This window comes from Falco cherrug, chromosome 14, assembly GCF_023634085.1.
Source record: "Falco cherrug isolate bFalChe1 chromosome 14, bFalChe1.pri, whole genome shotgun sequence".
In the NCBI taxonomy this organism is placed as follows: Eukaryota; Metazoa; Chordata; class Aves; order Falconiformes; family Falconidae; genus Falco; species Falco cherrug.
The window spans coordinates 5,402,141-5,419,627 of NC_073710.1; the positions used below are offsets into that span (position 1 = coordinate 5,402,141).

Here is a 17,487-nt window from a genome sequence, read left to right on the forward strand (position 1 = left end):
GCAGGACCAACCCTGATCCAAGTATGCTCCAATCAATGCTGATAGTGCTAGAAGTGGAAAAAAAACATAGAGAGTTTGAGTGGCTGCTGATGAAAAACAGTGCAGTTATATGGGAAAGCTGAGTGGCAGGACCAAGGCTATTGCGGAAGTGTTCAGTTTCCTCCTGCCTCTTTCCTTGCATGTCCTGCACTTTTTATCTTTGGTTGCAGTCATGGAGACACAGCCTGTTGAGAATCTGGAGAGGCAGCATGGACAGTGCTAAGACAGACTGAGCTGCACTATTGGAATATTGGCCCATTTTGTTTCAGCAAGCTGTTGAAGTTGCCTCAATTTGAACAAAAGCTAGTTTCCTTTCTATGTAGCATTTACAGTTTTAAAGTTAACTTTTAAAGCATCAAATGTGAATGAGTATTAATAATGTGTACAAAAAATTCACTGGGGTTCATGTTAGAAAAAGAGTGGACGGAGCTTGCTGCTCTTGTCAGAAAATTCAGGACTGCAAGATAGAAGTACCTGAGGAGGGATATCTTGTCTCCTTAATCCTGGAAAAAGTGCCAGTTCAGATGTCAGTTTATGTCGTAGGAAAAAGAGACATCGGCATGATGGCCTCTTTTCCGCTGTGGGAGGCCTCCCAACAGACACAGGTCTTTTGGGTATATTATTTGGAAGGGTCCAGAAGATGCAATTGCTGATAAGTGTTTAACCATCTTTTATGAAGGCCTGCCTTCTCTGCTCATTCACAAGGATTATTTTAATTGTTTTCATATTAGCGTTCTAATTTTTAGCCCTTAGTGTTTCTAATTATATTTTCTTCTCAATTGCACAAATGCATTGCATTTTCCTCATCACTACAGAGAATTAAAACCTTACTGGTGATTATGTTTTTGAATTGAAGGTGACTTTTGTGGAGTCCCAACACATGTATGAGGCAGGCTACTGTGTATAGGAGCAATGGCATTACAGATGATTCATTTTTAGTGAAGATGTCATTTAACATATAAACTGCAAAATTAAAACTAACCTGATGTTAGTTTTTGAAACATTTCAAAACCCTTGAGACTAGCATGTCAGCCACCTGTTTCCTGTGAAGTTCAAGCCTCTAAACTAAAAAGCTATTCTTTAAAAACAGTGAAGTTGTGCATCATGCCCTGAGGGTCAACAGGGAAGATACCAGCATAAAAAGATTCCACCAGATACTGTGGACTTGCTGAAAGTGGTAGAATATATTCTCAACTAAGTATTTAATGTTTTACCAATCAACTCCCAGAAGTGCAGATGGGAATTAAAAGGCTAATACTTGCACGTCAGGTTGACAGTTAACATTTATATAATTCTAACCGAAAATATGAATTTATAATATTTCAGTACTTAATATGAAAATATTACTTCAGGACTTTCAAAAAACACAAGGGGGGAAAAAAGGGAAGGAGAAAAAATATTGCTATCAAGATAATAAAGAGTTTGGCCAGGGAAGAAGAGTGAGAGAGTAGTTTTCTTCCTTTGAAACCTCAATGATTTCAAGAAAAGCTTGCTTTTAAAACTTTTCTGTGTGAAGGAAAGTATGTTGTTATAACTAAACTAGTTTGCTTAAGCTTTTTCTTACATCTTATTTGAGAAATCATTGAGGATTTAGCTACGCCTAAGTGGGTATTTGTGTAAAATCTGTGAAACGTTCAATTGATAAGTTTAATGGTGTTTAGTCATTCAGATTGACCCCCCAAAACAGAAAGCTGTACTTACTTGGGCATATCTTTCTATTTAGAAACACACAAAATACAGATTTTTGATGCTGACTTCTAATGAAAGAAGAATGTTTTGCTTTTTTGTAATCCATACACCTATACAGTGTGTATGGATTTAAACCAAACACGTCCGTTTCTGTTTGTTAATACCAGATTTCCCAATACAAAATAAATCAGTTTCTAGATTTGAAAATGAAATTTTCATGCATAAGTTAATGCGAAAAAGAAAGTTTATAGGTTTTATAATCATGTTCAATTAAGTAGAATGTTTTGTTCTTTTTCTATGTTAAGACCAAAAGGAAAAGCTGATGCAAGAGAACAAGGACCTGCAGTTATGCTACCTGGAACATAAGAAACAACTAGATGAACTGAAAAATCACGTTAATTGTTTGACCAAGGTGAACTCTTTTTGGTTAGAATATGAGCAAAAAAACCTCATTCTATGTTTTATGCATAGTGCAAATACTTCTTGAAAGCAAAAAATAGAAAAATATAACTGTTTGTTTATTCATGAAATCAAGCAAGATGTCATGTCTAGTGGGAATGCATCTTGTTATTCTGAATGTATTTCTTCGATATTCATTCACATCTAATAACACCTTTTCATTAAATATTTCTGTTTCAGGAAGGTGATATTGATGCGGCAGAACTCAGTGAAGCCCTCCTGCTTATAAAGGTAACTTAGAAAGAATGACCACGTGGGGTGTTGGAACTAGATAATTTTTAAGGTTCCTTCCAACCCAAACCATTCTGTATGTTTATATATTTTGCATTTTTTCTTTTTTCTTTTTTTCTTTTCAACCTTTACTTGACCATTTTATGTTTTCTTCACAATGCATGGAATTTTCAAGGGCTGAATTATTTGTGCATCTTTTAGTAATTAACGTTTTAAGCTTCTATGCTTTTGTCATTTTTCAGTTACTGTGAAGCAGAAGGGAAGACAAAAAATTGCCAGGATGAAATCTAGATTTATGTAGATAATTTGTTATAACATCAAAAGTGAATTAAACCAGGTTTACAAGCATTTTTTTAAAAAAACTTACTTTTTCTCAGTTAAGAACAAGATGGCATGATAATGTTTTTTTATAAATTCTGTAATTTATGGGAACATGCTATAAGCATGGAAATTCAAAAATGCAATACGGTGATGCTTAGCAATTCTCTGTGTTTATTAAAGCACAAAGTCCAAAATACCCAGAAAATTTTGGGGTTTTTAATCTTGCACAAATTGCAAATGAAGTGGGGGTGGGGAGAAGGCATCAGTGGAAAAACAGGTTTGCATTGTTTGCACTGTTCCAGTGACTAAGGTTTTATTTTCTTGAGGAAGTGTTTACTGTAAATAGAATAATAAAACCTACCCCAGATGAAATTTAAAAGCCCAGTATTAGTAACACAAACAATGTAGATTTTAAAATAATAATTCAGGTTTTGTACATTTACTGAAGCAGGATTATTAATTATATAAAAAGCAAACATATTAAGGGGTTTCTATTTTCATTGGAGAGGAATGATTGCTTCTGAATATCTCATAAATTTTAATTGGTTCCTGATAATCATGAGATTACATTACTGAATACAATCCTGACACTTACTGGTCTACCTCATTCCTATTTTTTGCATTACCACATGCTCAAAATGTAAAGTTATGCTTACTGTCTTGTTCTTATTCCAGAATTATATCCCAGTGTTACATTTAACCAGGCACAAATACATCCAGATATTTTGCAAAAGTTTTTCTAGTAATTTTTCAAATTTGTTCCAGGTTCAAAAACAGCAGACGAATGGGGACCTTATGTTTTTGGAGAAAGTAGAAGATGATATCAATAAAGATTTAGAACGCTCTATGCAGGAGCTGCAAATAACACATGCAGAAACAGTGCAAGAACTTGAAAAGACAAGGAGTATGTTAATTCTGCAGCACAAAATTAACAAAGATTACCAGGTACAAAACTCTGTTTACAGTGGAAAGTAATCTGACAATAACATTTTAACATTTGTAGCACTGGAAATTGTTGTAATTAAGCAACACAAATTCAGCAGCAAAGCCAGTCTGTTTACAGGTAACCTAACATAAGATTTGCTGTTGTTAAAAGTATTGTTTATAAAGCATGAGATTCAAATGCCTCTAACTTTTAACTCACCCTGATCAGATCCCTCAAGCTGTGCCTTCTTGGGATTATCTCTGAGCTCTTATCAGGTCCTCACAGGAAAAATATTGAGTGTACTTACCAAATAAGCCTCCTTTTCCACAACACTCTGCTTTTACTCTCCTCTGCTGGATTATTACAGATCATATTTTGACTTTTCATTCAATTAGTCTAAATTTAAAATAACAAAATCATTACAGACACTATTAGGAACATTGTACTGAAAGAGTAGCTAGTCTGCTTAATAATGTTTTTTGGTGAAATTCGAACTGACTGCTGTATTGTTGAATAAAAAATTGCTGCTATTTTTGTGTACTTTAAATGTTCTTTCCTCACATCTAACTGTATTTTAATTTGTAGTCAAACGCATGTGCAGCATCAGTGCATACAAGCCTCAAAAGTAATTTTTAAGTGCAAATTTTTTTCAGACTGAATTAGAAGTAGTAACAGAAAAGATGGAAAGTCTACAGAAAGACTATGAGTTAAAACTGCAACAGTATGTCCATCTTCTTGATATTAGAGCTGCACGCATCAGAAAACTAGAAGGTATCTTTAAAACATATTATTCTCTGATTTTCATATTTTATCTCTTGAAAATTATTGTTGTAAATTTGTTCTTCATTTGAAACACTTTTCCATTCCTGAAAGTAGTAGAAAGGTCATTCCTTTCATGGAAAATTATCAGTGTGGTGTTTCGTTGACTTAAATTATGAAGTTATTAATCAAACAAAATTAAAAAAACAGCTTATGCTGCAGCTGTTGCTGAGTAAGAATAAAACTACTAAACATAGATAGGTTTGTTTGTTGTTTTTTTTAAAGAAATCATAAATTTATGGTCAGCCTTTTATTCTCCTGTCCTATCATTACATAATGAATTTATGTATTGCTAAAAATCCCAAAGTCATGGTGTCATTTACTGATGGGATATTTCAATATGATGTATTGAAAATGCTGTTTTAATCGCTGCAGTGTGTAAAAGGTGCATAGAAAGCCTGAAATAGAATACCTTACAAACCCCATAACAGTTTTCACGTTTTGTCTGCAAGTTGCATCCCATGTACTAAATGATTACTGTGTGATTATTTGTGTCCTGATTCTGTAAGCATGCATTTTGATTTGTTCACCATATACCACCTGTGAAGCCGGGCAATGGGTAAAGGTCTTTGCTGTTAGTTCTGTCCGTTCAAAATATTACAGAGGTTAAAAGTCAGTTGTATTCTTTCTTTCCCTGGCAAATTTAGTTCAACCCTACAAAAAGGTGTATCCTAAGTCTCTGCTACATTTGCACAGTGATACTTATTTTGATCATTGCATAAGGTTTCTGAATTTTTTCTTGTTAACTCTCTTGTAATCTATTATTGTTAGGGGCCTGTGTCTATTTTTATGTATCTTGAAGCAGCTTTGTTTTGGAGGTATTCTTGAACATTGTCAGTGTGCTAAATGAGCCATAGATGCATGATTCTAAATGTGTGATTGCTTTTTTGGTAATGTGTTTAAGAAAGTAACATTCTTAATATAACTGAAATACTGTTTTTTCCTCTCCATTCATTAAATTATACTTGATTTTTAAAGATGATGATCATATTGTAGCTTATTTTATTTTGTTGCAGCCCAACTAAGAGAGATTGTCTACAGTACAAAACCACATAAATCCAGACCAGAAAAACTGCCAGATGGTCCAATGGATGAATTTGATGAAACTGTACACTTAGAAAGAGGAGAGAACCTTCTTGAAATTCATATCAGCAAAGTGACCTTCTCTTCTGGAGCTATACAAGCTTTTGGTGACCATAACCTTGCAACTTTTTGTACTTATGCATTCTATGACTTCGAACTTCAGATAACCCCAGTAGTTTACGGGTGTACCCCATCATATGACTTCACTTCTCAGTATCTTGTGCAGGCTGATGACTGCTTCTTCCACTATATACAGCAAAACAATATCACACTTGAGGTTCATCGTGCATATGGCATAGATTATGAAACAGTTGCTACATGTCAACTGAAGTTGCATGAAATCTTGGAAAAGAATGGGAAGATCTACAGCACAGCAAATTTAATTGGTAATTAACATACAAAAAAGTATTCTATTTGTGGTGTTGTGACAATTAAGTAATGGGTATTTGGCCAACAATGAATGTATGCATTAATATTTAAAAAGAGGGGGGAAAAAAGGTTTACACAACATGCTGTTTCCTATTGCATGGGTCTTCATATAATAGTCATAGGGCATCAAAAGTGTAAATAATGATTACAGTTAATGATACTTTATATAGTAGCATAATGTGTGGGAGGAGTTTGTTTAGGTTTTGTGCATTTCTTTCCTTTAAATTTTGGTTTAAAATAATTTTAAGATAACTTGGAAAAGCCTTTTCTAAGAAGCACTCGATATTCTGTGCTTCTTACTGCTTCTTTAAGAAGCATTTTGTCAGATCAGTATATTCAGAGACCTCTAACTGCCCGCTTTTGTCAAAAATCTGGTTTAATAAGTATTATAAAGTGGTATTTTTGCCAGTAATTTAAACTGCATACCACTTTGTGGGACACTTCCAACTGTTGACATACAAAAATGTCCTAAGCTTTATTTGCCTTAGAGAGATTAAAATAAAGAATTTGACTTGACTCCATAGCTTGGACGCTCAATTTTGCAGAGTACAACATGAAAAAATGGTCATGTTTCTGTTTCGGGTCATACATGTAGAGCCAGAGGAGTTGTTTCTGTTTCTAACATGAGCTACATATCTCATGTAATAAACATTGTCATACGGCATAGTCACAAGATAACTTAACTTTAATTTGTGGCATTTCCCTGCTTTTGACGTAAGTACTTTGAGTAAGAAAATTAATGCAATCCCATATGTATTTATTCCTTAGGAATCAAAAGAAACACACAAAATTATGGTACCTTAGAATACTGGATCAGGTTACGAGTTCCTATGGATCAAGCTATTAGTCTCTACAAGGAAAAGTCAAAGGCTCTGGGGTATATGACACCCAGTTTTAGAGAACATGAACAACCATTCCAGGTATGTTTGGGTTTGTACTTCATAGTTTTGATAGAGTAAAATGTTCAAAGTTACTTTCTGGTTCAAATGGTTTACTTCAAGTCTTGATATGTTTAAGGTTAACAAAGAACCAGTTGAATTACTGCTTTCCTGAAGAAACAAAGTCTTAATCTTCAGTCACTTATTTTTACTGAAACTAATATTTGTTAGAATATTTGAAATGAATATATTTACGTTCCTTAACCTGTGAGTGCCAGATTTTGTTAACATTTTGTTCTATTACAGTATTCACAAATGTTAAACCAACTGGGTGTCAGATCAGTAGAACAGGTGAAGTGGTTGCTCAGAAAAGTCTCAAAATTTGTTAATATTTGAGTAATACAAGATTGAGATATTTCACATTTTCTTTCTTCTTTTTAGCTGGATAAATAAGATAATTTTGCTAATGTAATGCAGTGAATAATCACATTTAAATAAGGGTCACAGAAAAAGGAGGGACTTTCAAATGTCTTTAACAATTGTTTAAGAAATAAAAACAATCAGGTTGAAATGTATAAATAATATAAATATAAAAATAAATACTTTGGAGTTGCTAATGAGCAATTTCTTTAATCTGTAGCTGTTTAAATTACTGTAAGTCTGGAGTAACTTTAATGTTTTATTTTGTTCCATAATGTAAATTTCATATTATAATTGAATCTCAATGGATTCCAAGATGTAATCTGAGAAGTATGTTTACTGTATGAATTCTATTAAAGGCCAGCATAGGCATTTTCAGAGTAACTTCATGTTTGATAACATTGTCACATTTGCTTTAAATCTGATTTTTAAAATAAGCAAAGATATTTTTAACTAAGTCATGAAATCTGGCCGTTGTTAAATGCCATAATATGTTATTTAGTTTTCTCTATTTTTGATTATATTATTTCTAGCTGTGTTAGCAATCTAAATACAGTTGAAAGGTAAGGCATGTGGAAGAGAGCATTTTGTTGTAATTATTGTAAAATTGCAAATTCAAACATGGCAACCAAAACATACTGATTATGCAGGACAAAATAAAATAGAAAAAAATGGCAGAAATGAAGAACAGCTTCTACAGAGTGTTTGAAACACTGCAGTTTTCAGAAATGTTTGATAGCAAAAACTGAAAGTCATATAGCTAATAGCAGATGGTTACATTATGTTAAGGCTTCTGTCAATCTGCATCTGCAAAAGTAGCTTCAGTTGTGCATTCCAAATTTTAAGTTTTCACTAGTTAAACATACATATAAAATTTTCAGTCCTGTATAGTGGCAGAAATAACGGAAACATGAACTGCACATAAACTGCTGTAAATTATTTTTTTTCTAGTTCTGTGTGTAGCCAGAAATAGTAGCCTTGAAGTTGAAAACTGTCATGTTTGGTTTTCTCATTAACTATTTTAGTGTGGGTTATTTAATCAAAATATGTTAACATTTTATCACACAAAATCAAATTGATACATGTTTCCCCATATACCAGAAGACAGAACTCTGACTTTGACAAGCAAGATAATTATATACAATTCATGAAAATAGCTGTGACATATTACAGTAAAGGAGAGCCTTTTGAGATCAATATAGATGGGGATTATTCATTTAAGAGTCATGTTATTTGTTTTCTTCTTTAATTTTATTAAATTGAGTTTCCCGGTTTGCCAGCTATGGGTTTCACAGTATCTACAAGCCGTGCTGATAGGTAATTCAAAAATATGTGTGATATCATTGATCTCTTCGGTTTGCTTCATGCATTTATTATTTCTCTTCACATGCAAATTTCTAATTTTTGCAAATGATCTAAGTAAAAGTTTTGGAGGAAGGAAAAAAAAAATCAGAGGCATCTGCAGTGCAATTTTAATTACTAAAAAGTACATATATAAAGGGAATACAGTTATAAAAATTTCTTGACACATAATAGCTGTCAAGATGAGAATCCTTAGTGGCACTAGATATGAATCACTCTTAAAACTGTGATCTTCACTGCTTTGTAGATAATCAAATGACAAGTAGATCATAAAACTTTAGAAGAATAAAGCAAACGATCACAGATCTGAAAGGATTAACCTCTTATTTCCTTATACCAACAACCCAAGAGAGATGTCATTGAATTTATAGAGCAAGTAATATTTTGACATACAAATTTAAACAGTAGTTTGAGTGTCATTGAAATAATCAGTTATTTGTTCTATTTATATAGGTCTTAGAGTTCACCAGCATAAGAATTCTAATGTTTTTAATTTAACTTCTTTTTCATTTAAAGGAACAGATACTCAGAACTGCCCAAGTCAGCACTTCAACAGATGGCAATTTAAATGAACTCCACATTACAATAAAATGTTGTAACAATCTACCATCCCGAAAAAAACATCTTCAGCCAAGTCCTTATGTTATCTACAAGTTCTTTGATTTTGCAGACCATGATACTCCCATCATTCCTAGCAAGAACAACCCACAAATAGATGACCATATGTGTTTCAAAGTGCCAATGAATGCAGATTTAGACCGATACCTAAAATCAGAATACTTAACCTTTTATGTATTTGATGATGGTGAAACGGAAGAAGGTGCTTATGTAGGGAAAGCCAGTGTGCCTCTTATTTCTTTAGCACATGACAAATCTATCTCAGGTAAGAATTAGACCTCTTTAAACTTAACAAAATCTTAACTTCCTGTTTTGTATCTTTTTTAATATCTTTAAGAACCAAACTAAAGAAGGGCTCTTCAGAGGGATCTGGACGGGCTGGATTGATGGGCTGAGGCCAATTGTATGAGATGGAACAGGGCAAAGTTGCCAGGTCACAACAGCCCCATACAACACTACAGGCTTGGGAGAGAGTGGCTGGAAAGCTGTCGAGTGGAAAAGGACCTGGGGGCTCAACATGAGCCAGCAGTGTGGCCGAGTGGCCAAGAAGGCTGACAGCATCCTCTCTTGTGTCCGAAACTGTGGCCAGCGGGACAAGGGAAGTGATTGTCCCCCTGCACTCGGCACTAGGGAGGCCGCAGCTCAAACCCTGGGTTCAGTTTTGGGCCCCTCACTACCAGAAGCACACTGGAGTGCATCCAAAGAACAGCAATGAAGCTGGTGAAGGATCTAGAGCACAAGTCTTATGAGGAGCAGCTGAGGGAGCTGGAGTAGTTCAGTCTGGAGAAAAGGAGGTTCTGAGGAGACCTTATTGCTCTCTACAACTGCCTGAAAGGAGGTTGTAGCGAGATGGATGTCGGTTTCTTCCCCCAAGTAACAAGTGATAGGATGAGAGGAAATGGCCTCAAGTTGTGCCAGGGGAGATTTAGATTGGGTATTAGGAAAAATTTCTTCACTGAAAGGATGGTCAGGCATTGGAACAGGCTGCCCAGGGAGGTGGTTGTGTCACCATCCCTGGAAGTGTTTAAAGGATGTGTAGATGTGGCACTTAGGGTTTTAGAATCAGAATAATTTGCATTGGGAAAGACCTTTAAGATCGTTGAGTCCAACCGCTACCCCAACAATGCCAAGTTGACCACTACCCCGTGTCCCTATGTCATTCATCTGCCGTTCTTGTCTGACATAATTTTAAAGTGAAATCCTGGAAAGAAATTTTGTGTCTCAGTGTTATTTAAGCCATAGCCAGTGAAAACTCTGTGTCAGAGTTTTGAAACTGGTGAATGATTTATTTTTTTAAATATAAGTATTAAACTTTAAATATTACAGAAAGAAAAGACCTGAGGGAGAGAAAAAGTTTTGAATATATCTTTTCTTTAATAAGATAGTACTAATAGAATGTTCCAGCATTATTGCATTTTAACTCAATTTTTAAGGTGGTCCTTGGTTTTGTGTCTGTTGGCTGTCCTCCTTTTGCGGTGCGCCTCTGGTTCTGTCTTTTCCACAGCCTCCCATGAGGTGGCAATAAGATCCCCTCAGCCTCGTCTTCTGAAGTTTCTTTCTTTCACTTCTTTCAGCCTCTTCTTTGTTATGTACCTCCAATGCTCTGAAGCTCTTTGTGGCCCTCCACTGGACCTGCTCCAGAATGTCAATGTCTGTCTTGTCCTGGAGAGGCCAAAACTGGGCACAGTATTTCAGATGCCATCCGATAGCTGTCGAACAGAGAAAGTATGAAACTTCCCTGGACCTGCTTGACTGCAGGCTGGGTGCAGTTGGCATTCTTTGCTGCAAAGATGTAGTATGGCTGGCTTATGTTATTTAACAGGAACAGCTCTTTTTCTGCGAGGCTGCTTGTGGCCAGTCAACCCCCAGCCTGGACTGCTACTCGAGGCTATTCCTGGGCCAGTGCAGGACTGCAAGTGCTTTTGTTGAGCTTCACGAGGTTTCCCTCAGCCTATTTTTCTACTGTGTGAATATCAGCCCTGCCTTCAGTGCATCAACTGCTCTCTGCACGTTGATACCAGTTATGAATTTAATATGGTGGTTTTAATATAAAAGTGCCTTACTGATTATTTATTGTCAACTATTTGAACATTTCAACATTTATGAAAATTTAAAAATATGATTCAATAATTATTCCATGTAAAAGGATAATAGAACTAGAATGGGTAATAGAAAATTTGCAAGTTAATTTAGCATGTTTCTTCTTCAGTAAAGATTTAGCAACTCACAGATTTGTAAAACTCTTATATTTAACAGAAGTTTAGTATTAGTAAAACATGTAAATGTTTTAGTTAGTTCTTTTGAAAGATGTCATAGGAATTAGTTACCTGGTATTGAATTAGCTGAGAAACCTGCAGGACATCTCAAATGAACACAGTAATCCAATCTCTTTTACATCCTGTGTTTTTGAATGTCCACGGTGTTATAGTGGATACAGCTGGATCTACAGAACACAATATTTTGAACTTACTAGCTTCTGAAGTGAAGGCTATTTACTTAATTTCTGAATCCCATTCAGTTTTGCATTGCATTTTCTTGTATATGTATAAATAAGATAATCCGACAAGATTTGCATTTTGCTTTCAGGTACTTTTGAACTAACAGATTCTGAAAGACGTGCTGCTGGCACCATCACAGTTGAATTAAAATGGAAATTTGTCTACCTACCACCAAGTGGATTGACACAGGCTGCAGACTTAACAAATTACATTCAAGATGAGGAATCAATAGCAACTAAATTGGTAGTAGAGGAAAAAATGAAAACTCCATCTCTTTCTCCTTCTCTTACTTCATCAGTGATAGTAAGTAATTTAACAAACACAAAGAAATGAAAAGATGTTCTGTAGAGTTTTATACCTGCTTGTGTCTGAATTCCAAAAGGTATCTCCATTTGGGGGCAGAGGGTGTTTCTCATTCAAACAACATCTACATCATCTTGCCTGTTTAGAATTGAGTTTAGTGCAGTTAGATTTGGCTTTGAGAAAACTTAGGCTCCCTCAAAATTTCTATAAAACAAGATGGTTAGAATATGGCAATACATGTCCTTCAACTAATTTATTTTATTACAGAAACCAATACCCAAACCAAGGCAACATGCAGCCAAGGCAGACAAGAAGGTGACTTTTCTGGATCCTTGTACAATACAGACAGCCGTAAGTTTTAAGAATTTTGCTCGTGCGTGTTGAAGCAAGAAAGGCTACTTATGTCTCAGTATGGACAATTTGTTGAACTAATAATTGAGAACATTCAAAGATTTCCCAGGCAGTGAATGATAGCATAGTACTGCATATATGTGGGGGAACCAATACAAGGATATTTGTGTGACTCCTTCAGGATTGCTTGCTATCCTCACTAGTTTACAACCTTCAACTTTCACAGACTTAGGGCACATTCTAACAGGACCAGTTAACTGTCTCTGCACTGTGTTTCTCAGCGTTCTTGGTTATTAATTAAAGCATCTTTGTACAGTGTACCTCTTGTGCATACATATAAATGGCTCTACAGAAATCAGCTTGATCCAAACAGATCCTGAGTGTTGTGCCAATGAGATACGTAATTCAACACATTTCAGAGTCACCGAGTCACCTCTGAAACAAGGTTTATCAGCTGAGACTACATACACTGTGAGCAAAATTGTACTTCTGAGCCTGGGATGCATTATCATGTGTACATCCTTCCAGACTCTAGGAGAGTCTTCATAGAACAAACTCAAACATATCTGCTGTATGGTGTAAATTTTCATTTGACCTTAAGTATCTGCCTTCAGAGAACTAAGAATAGTCTGTATTTACTCTTAATTAAATCTAGTAAGTTAAGGTAGATTCATTAACAGCTAACTATAAAAGATTATGAGTATTATTGTTAGTTAATAATATAAGTTGCATTAATTAGTTAAAAACTAGTTGTGATCATTTTTTTTCCATTTGTAAATGCCTTGATTGGATTTATTTCCTGAAATGTTAACATCAGTTTTCCGTTCACAGGTGGTCTTGCTATTGTTTAGTTTACCCTCACTAGAACTTTATTATAAGCCATACAGTATAGACTGGAAATAAGAATTAAGTCAGTCACTTCTATTTATTAACTTAAAAAAACCCTAATAAGAAACAAAACAAAACCAAAAAAACCACAAAATGAAAACCCACCAGGTTGAATGTTGGTGAAATCAAATCCTTTGAGAGCTTAGATAGGGAAAATGAATAGTTTCACTCACCCAAACCATTTGTAAGCCTCTTAAGTAGAAGCGATAGCAGAAGATACAAGCAGGAATGCTAATGCAGGGAAGCAAAGGAGGACATAATTACCTCTCCAAATGCTTCTCCACCAGTAAAATTTTACCGACTTTTGTGTGTCAAATATCTACCATATATTAAAGTCTTTCCCTCATTTTACCCATAACTTAGGGCTCTGATGTTGAAAATAACATGGGACTTGCACAGAAGGTGAAGGCTTCAAGATTTGCAGAGGTATGAGTTTATTCGGGTTTTGTGGTTTTATATGACATTGCATTTGCATTCCATGTGTATGTTACTTCTTCAGAGTCACGCATCAAAAATCAAACTACAGTAAAGTAAGATCTCAGACTTCTCTGAAGTACAAGAAAAAGTAATTCCTTGTGATGACCATCTTTTTTTGGCCATAAGAAAGGGAGGAATATCTCTACTTACTTCTATGTTTGAATGAAGTTCATTTTGTGTTCCCCCTAAAAATTACCATTATATAGTGGGGGCAAATGAAGAAGAAATGGAGTAACTATAGAATATTACTAAATATGTAACATTCCAAGGAGAAGAAAAGCGTTAAATATTGTAACTTGTAATGGTCCAATTGGTTGTGAAAGTAAGTTGTGGCAGATTGGCAAACTGTAGTTTCTAGTAGTGTAACAACATTTAATCACTGGCTTTTATTTTCCTTTCACTGTTCTACTTTAAAGAGAAGTTAAGTCTCCCACCAGATCATGTGGTCAAGTAGAACAATCAAAAAGTATTCTCAGTCTGAAAACTTTATCCACAAAATGCAACTCTGTCACTGAAGGGAATGAAAAAGAACAGCCAAACGTTGCCTAAAACACAGTAATTATAACACATCATCTACGCCAAGGAGGAGCATAAGAAGTATAAAGACAGTTTTCTACCACTTGAAAACTACAAGAACTTTTATTTTTAGAATAAGACACTGAAGTGTTTGTTAACATTGTTTTGCAGTGTGTGGCTCTAAATGTGTTAGAATAGAAATAACTCTTCAGGTCCAGTTTTGGCAAACCTATTCTGTGGACAGCTGAAAGTTTTATCATGGAAAGAATCTTATGGATTCCGAGGGTGGGAGGTGAGGCATCAGTGTCTCTGTAGAAAATTCAGTCCTAGAGGAGAATTGTTGGATAATAAATAATGCATAGGTCTCCAGCAAATTTCCATGGAAGATGCCATGTCTTTAATGTTATATTCATTGATGAGGTTTTATTCTATGTAATTGTACTCAAAGAGGAAGAAGGGAATAACATTACTTCAAGGTAAGTTATGCACTAAAGATATTTTACCTTAGGTAACATGTTTGTATTTTGTAGCAAAACAGAGTCTTTTTTATATGATTTTAGTTTGCTTTTGAAAGAGAAAATCTTGTATAATTTCTTATAAAATTGCCAACTGAGTAAGGTGGTGGTGGTGGGGTTTGTGGTTTTGTTTGGATTCATTTTGAAACTGAGTCTTGTAGAACGGAAAGAGCTGAAATATAAATGAATCTGGAAATCTCACAGGCTGTATATATGTTGACAGGTACCAAATGATTATAATAGTTACATTTTCACAAATATACATCGTTAGAGAATTGTCTTTTTACTGTACCAATTATTTGTTACCGCAGTTGACAACTTATTATTGTTTCCTGCACTGCATAAACAATGTAATTGTTTAAAGGCTATGTATAATGAATGTGAGCCATAACTCTTCAAGTTTTGAAATTCAGTAAGTTTTACTATTCAAGGAGTGTTATAAAGACTGTATGTTTATCTATTTTTATATAGCATGTGGTACGTGAATTTAAACAAGAAAGGCTAGCAGATGATAAGGTGAAGGAGGTGGCAGAAGAAATTCAACAGGAAAAAGACCTCTCACATCCATCGGAAGGACAGTTGACTGACCAAAGCTCAGTTACTTCTGGAGATGAGACAAAAATAACTGAAGAATTGGAATCAGAAGGTAGAATTCATTTTTATGAATAAGCACCTGTATTTTCTTAATAAAACTATGTCTCTTTACACTTCCTTAAGTGCTTCTTACTAGCAGTGGGAGCTGCCTCATTACGAGAAGCTTCATGACAGGAATGATATTCTGGTGTACTTTATAGCTGAAGCTGGGTGGTGGGTATGGTGGTGTTATTTTCTTCCCAAATGGAAACTGTATTGTAATTGAATGCAAAAATCCGGTATCTGACCTAGATTCATAAAATATTAAAGGAAACCTGGCTTCTATTTTAAATGTCTTTATATTCTCCCTTAGAACTGTGCTGTTCTAAAGACTATTTTAATGAATATGCTCCTTTTGTCTGCAGATAACAGCCAATGCTGATATCGGAAATCCTTTCAGACAGTGAGAGGGGTAGTACGTCTTATCACATCTGTGACATAAAGTTGTTAGAGGCAGATTTATTTAAAGATTGTAAAAGCTGGGTCATCCAGTTCCACCTCTGAGCTTAAAACTGTTTATCATTGAAATAAACTAAGTCCACATTACCAAGTTTAAAGTAAAAGTAGAAGCAAGATGCTAAAATTTTATGTTCAGTTGTTTGCAGCTTCTGCATAAGAATTCATTAGAAAAATTGGAAAAGCGTGATGCTGAATCCCTGTTGCTGTTGTAATTTGCTCCAGAGAAAAAAAGACCTGAACACTTTAGAAAATAATCCCCCTGCATACAGAACTACTTTTTTTTTTTTTTTTCTAAATAAAAAAAGAAAAATTAGTACATTCTGCTTTACATGTGCATGGTGTTAAATGTAGTCAGAGGAAATCCACAAATTCAGGCCATATTCTTGTATAAAGCTAACTTGTTCATGCTTCGGTTCATCACAGGACTTAAATAGTTTTACTCATCCACTTTCATCTGGGAAACATTACAAATTTTTTTAGCAAATCAGAAAAAAATGGAGTTTAGATGACTTGATTTGCCACTGTTAATCTTCTGCAAGGAAGAGAAGATTTACTTGGCATTTTGACTTTATTTATTAGAAAAGCAAATATATTGCTATCAGGTTTCTAAGCAAGTCTCAGATGGACTACAAATACAAGGGGTATTTAACTGCACTGATTGGTTTTAATTATTTTGTTTCAGATCAAGGTGATAGACAAGAGGATGATGCCATTGAATCAGTAACAACTGACAGCGATGACTGTATTGTTTCAAGTCCAATATCCAAGGATGTTAAACAGGTGAGTCGTAGTATATATGGCAATTATTTGGTAAGTCTAAGAAAAATATTTTCAGCCTAATGTTCTCTAAGACTAGCTTTGCTATATGTAGCAGATTCTAAGGCATCTTCAATGAATATATATTTTCCCATTTCCTGTTCAAAAAGACACCTTTTCACAGAAAAAAAACAGTTCACCTGACTGTATTGTGCATCTGATTTATAGGCGGTTTTTTTAAATGGGGAAATTTGTTGTCATCTTTTCCATTATTGGCATACACACTTACAAGTAGACATTTCTAATCAGTTTCAATCTGAACTAAAATTTCAGTCCTGCACAGAATCTCCCAAACAAAAGTTACCTAAAATAATGTGAATGTCTGAAGAACTTAAGTCTTGTTGTTCAGTCCTACCTGTTGCCTTTATGTGGGAAAATGTGCTTTTCTGCCTCTTCCAGTGCTTTCTGAGAAGGTGGAGGATAATTTCACTTGTAAGGCTTGTAGTAAATCTACAATGCTTAGCTACCCACTGTGTTTATCCCAGTATGTTGACTTGATTGAATGTTGTTGAAATGGCAATTGTGTTAGCTTGAGGCTGTTAAAAACACGCAAATCATGCATAGATTTTCTAGTTCATTCACAGATTTGTTTTTGTTCCCGACTTCCCAACTGTTTTAGAACTGAACGTCCATTTTCAATAAAGCTTGTACTTATACGGTATCCAATCAGTTCAGTTTACTACTTCTTCTATTATTATTTGTGGGCATTTACAGTAATGATAATCTCTTGACTTGTTCTTAAAACTAGCCATTAATGA

The 17,487-nt window shown here is 34.8% G+C and overlaps 1 protein-coding gene across 3 annotated transcripts in view; it reads left to right on the forward strand.

Annotated features, from left to right (window-relative positions):
- The window catches only part of RPGRIP1L (RPGRIP1 like), a 75,280-nt gene that overhangs the window by 31,839 nt on the left and 25,954 nt on the right, over window positions 1-17,487 (forward strand). For all 3 annotated transcript variants that reach the window (XM_055726383.1, XM_055726382.1, XM_055726385.1), the window contains 12 exons: window positions 2,034-2,140; window positions 2,368-2,418; window positions 3,505-3,684; window positions 4,318-4,435; window positions 5,500-5,952; window positions 6,764-6,915; window positions 9,172-9,538; window positions 11,860-12,074; window positions 12,342-12,425; window positions 13,677-13,739; window positions 15,293-15,467; window positions 16,596-16,693. In XM_055726383.1, coding sequence (XP_055582358.1) covers window positions 2,034-2,140; window positions 2,368-2,418; window positions 3,505-3,684; window positions 4,318-4,435; window positions 5,500-5,952; window positions 6,764-6,915; window positions 9,172-9,538; window positions 11,860-12,074; window positions 12,342-12,425; window positions 13,677-13,739; window positions 15,293-15,467; window positions 16,596-16,693 — 2,063 coding nt within the window. The remainder of the gene's footprint in view (window positions 1-2,033; window positions 2,141-2,367; window positions 2,419-3,504; window positions 3,685-4,317; window positions 4,436-5,499; window positions 5,953-6,763; window positions 6,916-9,171; window positions 9,539-11,859; window positions 12,075-12,341; window positions 12,426-13,676; window positions 13,740-15,292; window positions 15,468-16,595; window positions 16,694-17,487) is intronic.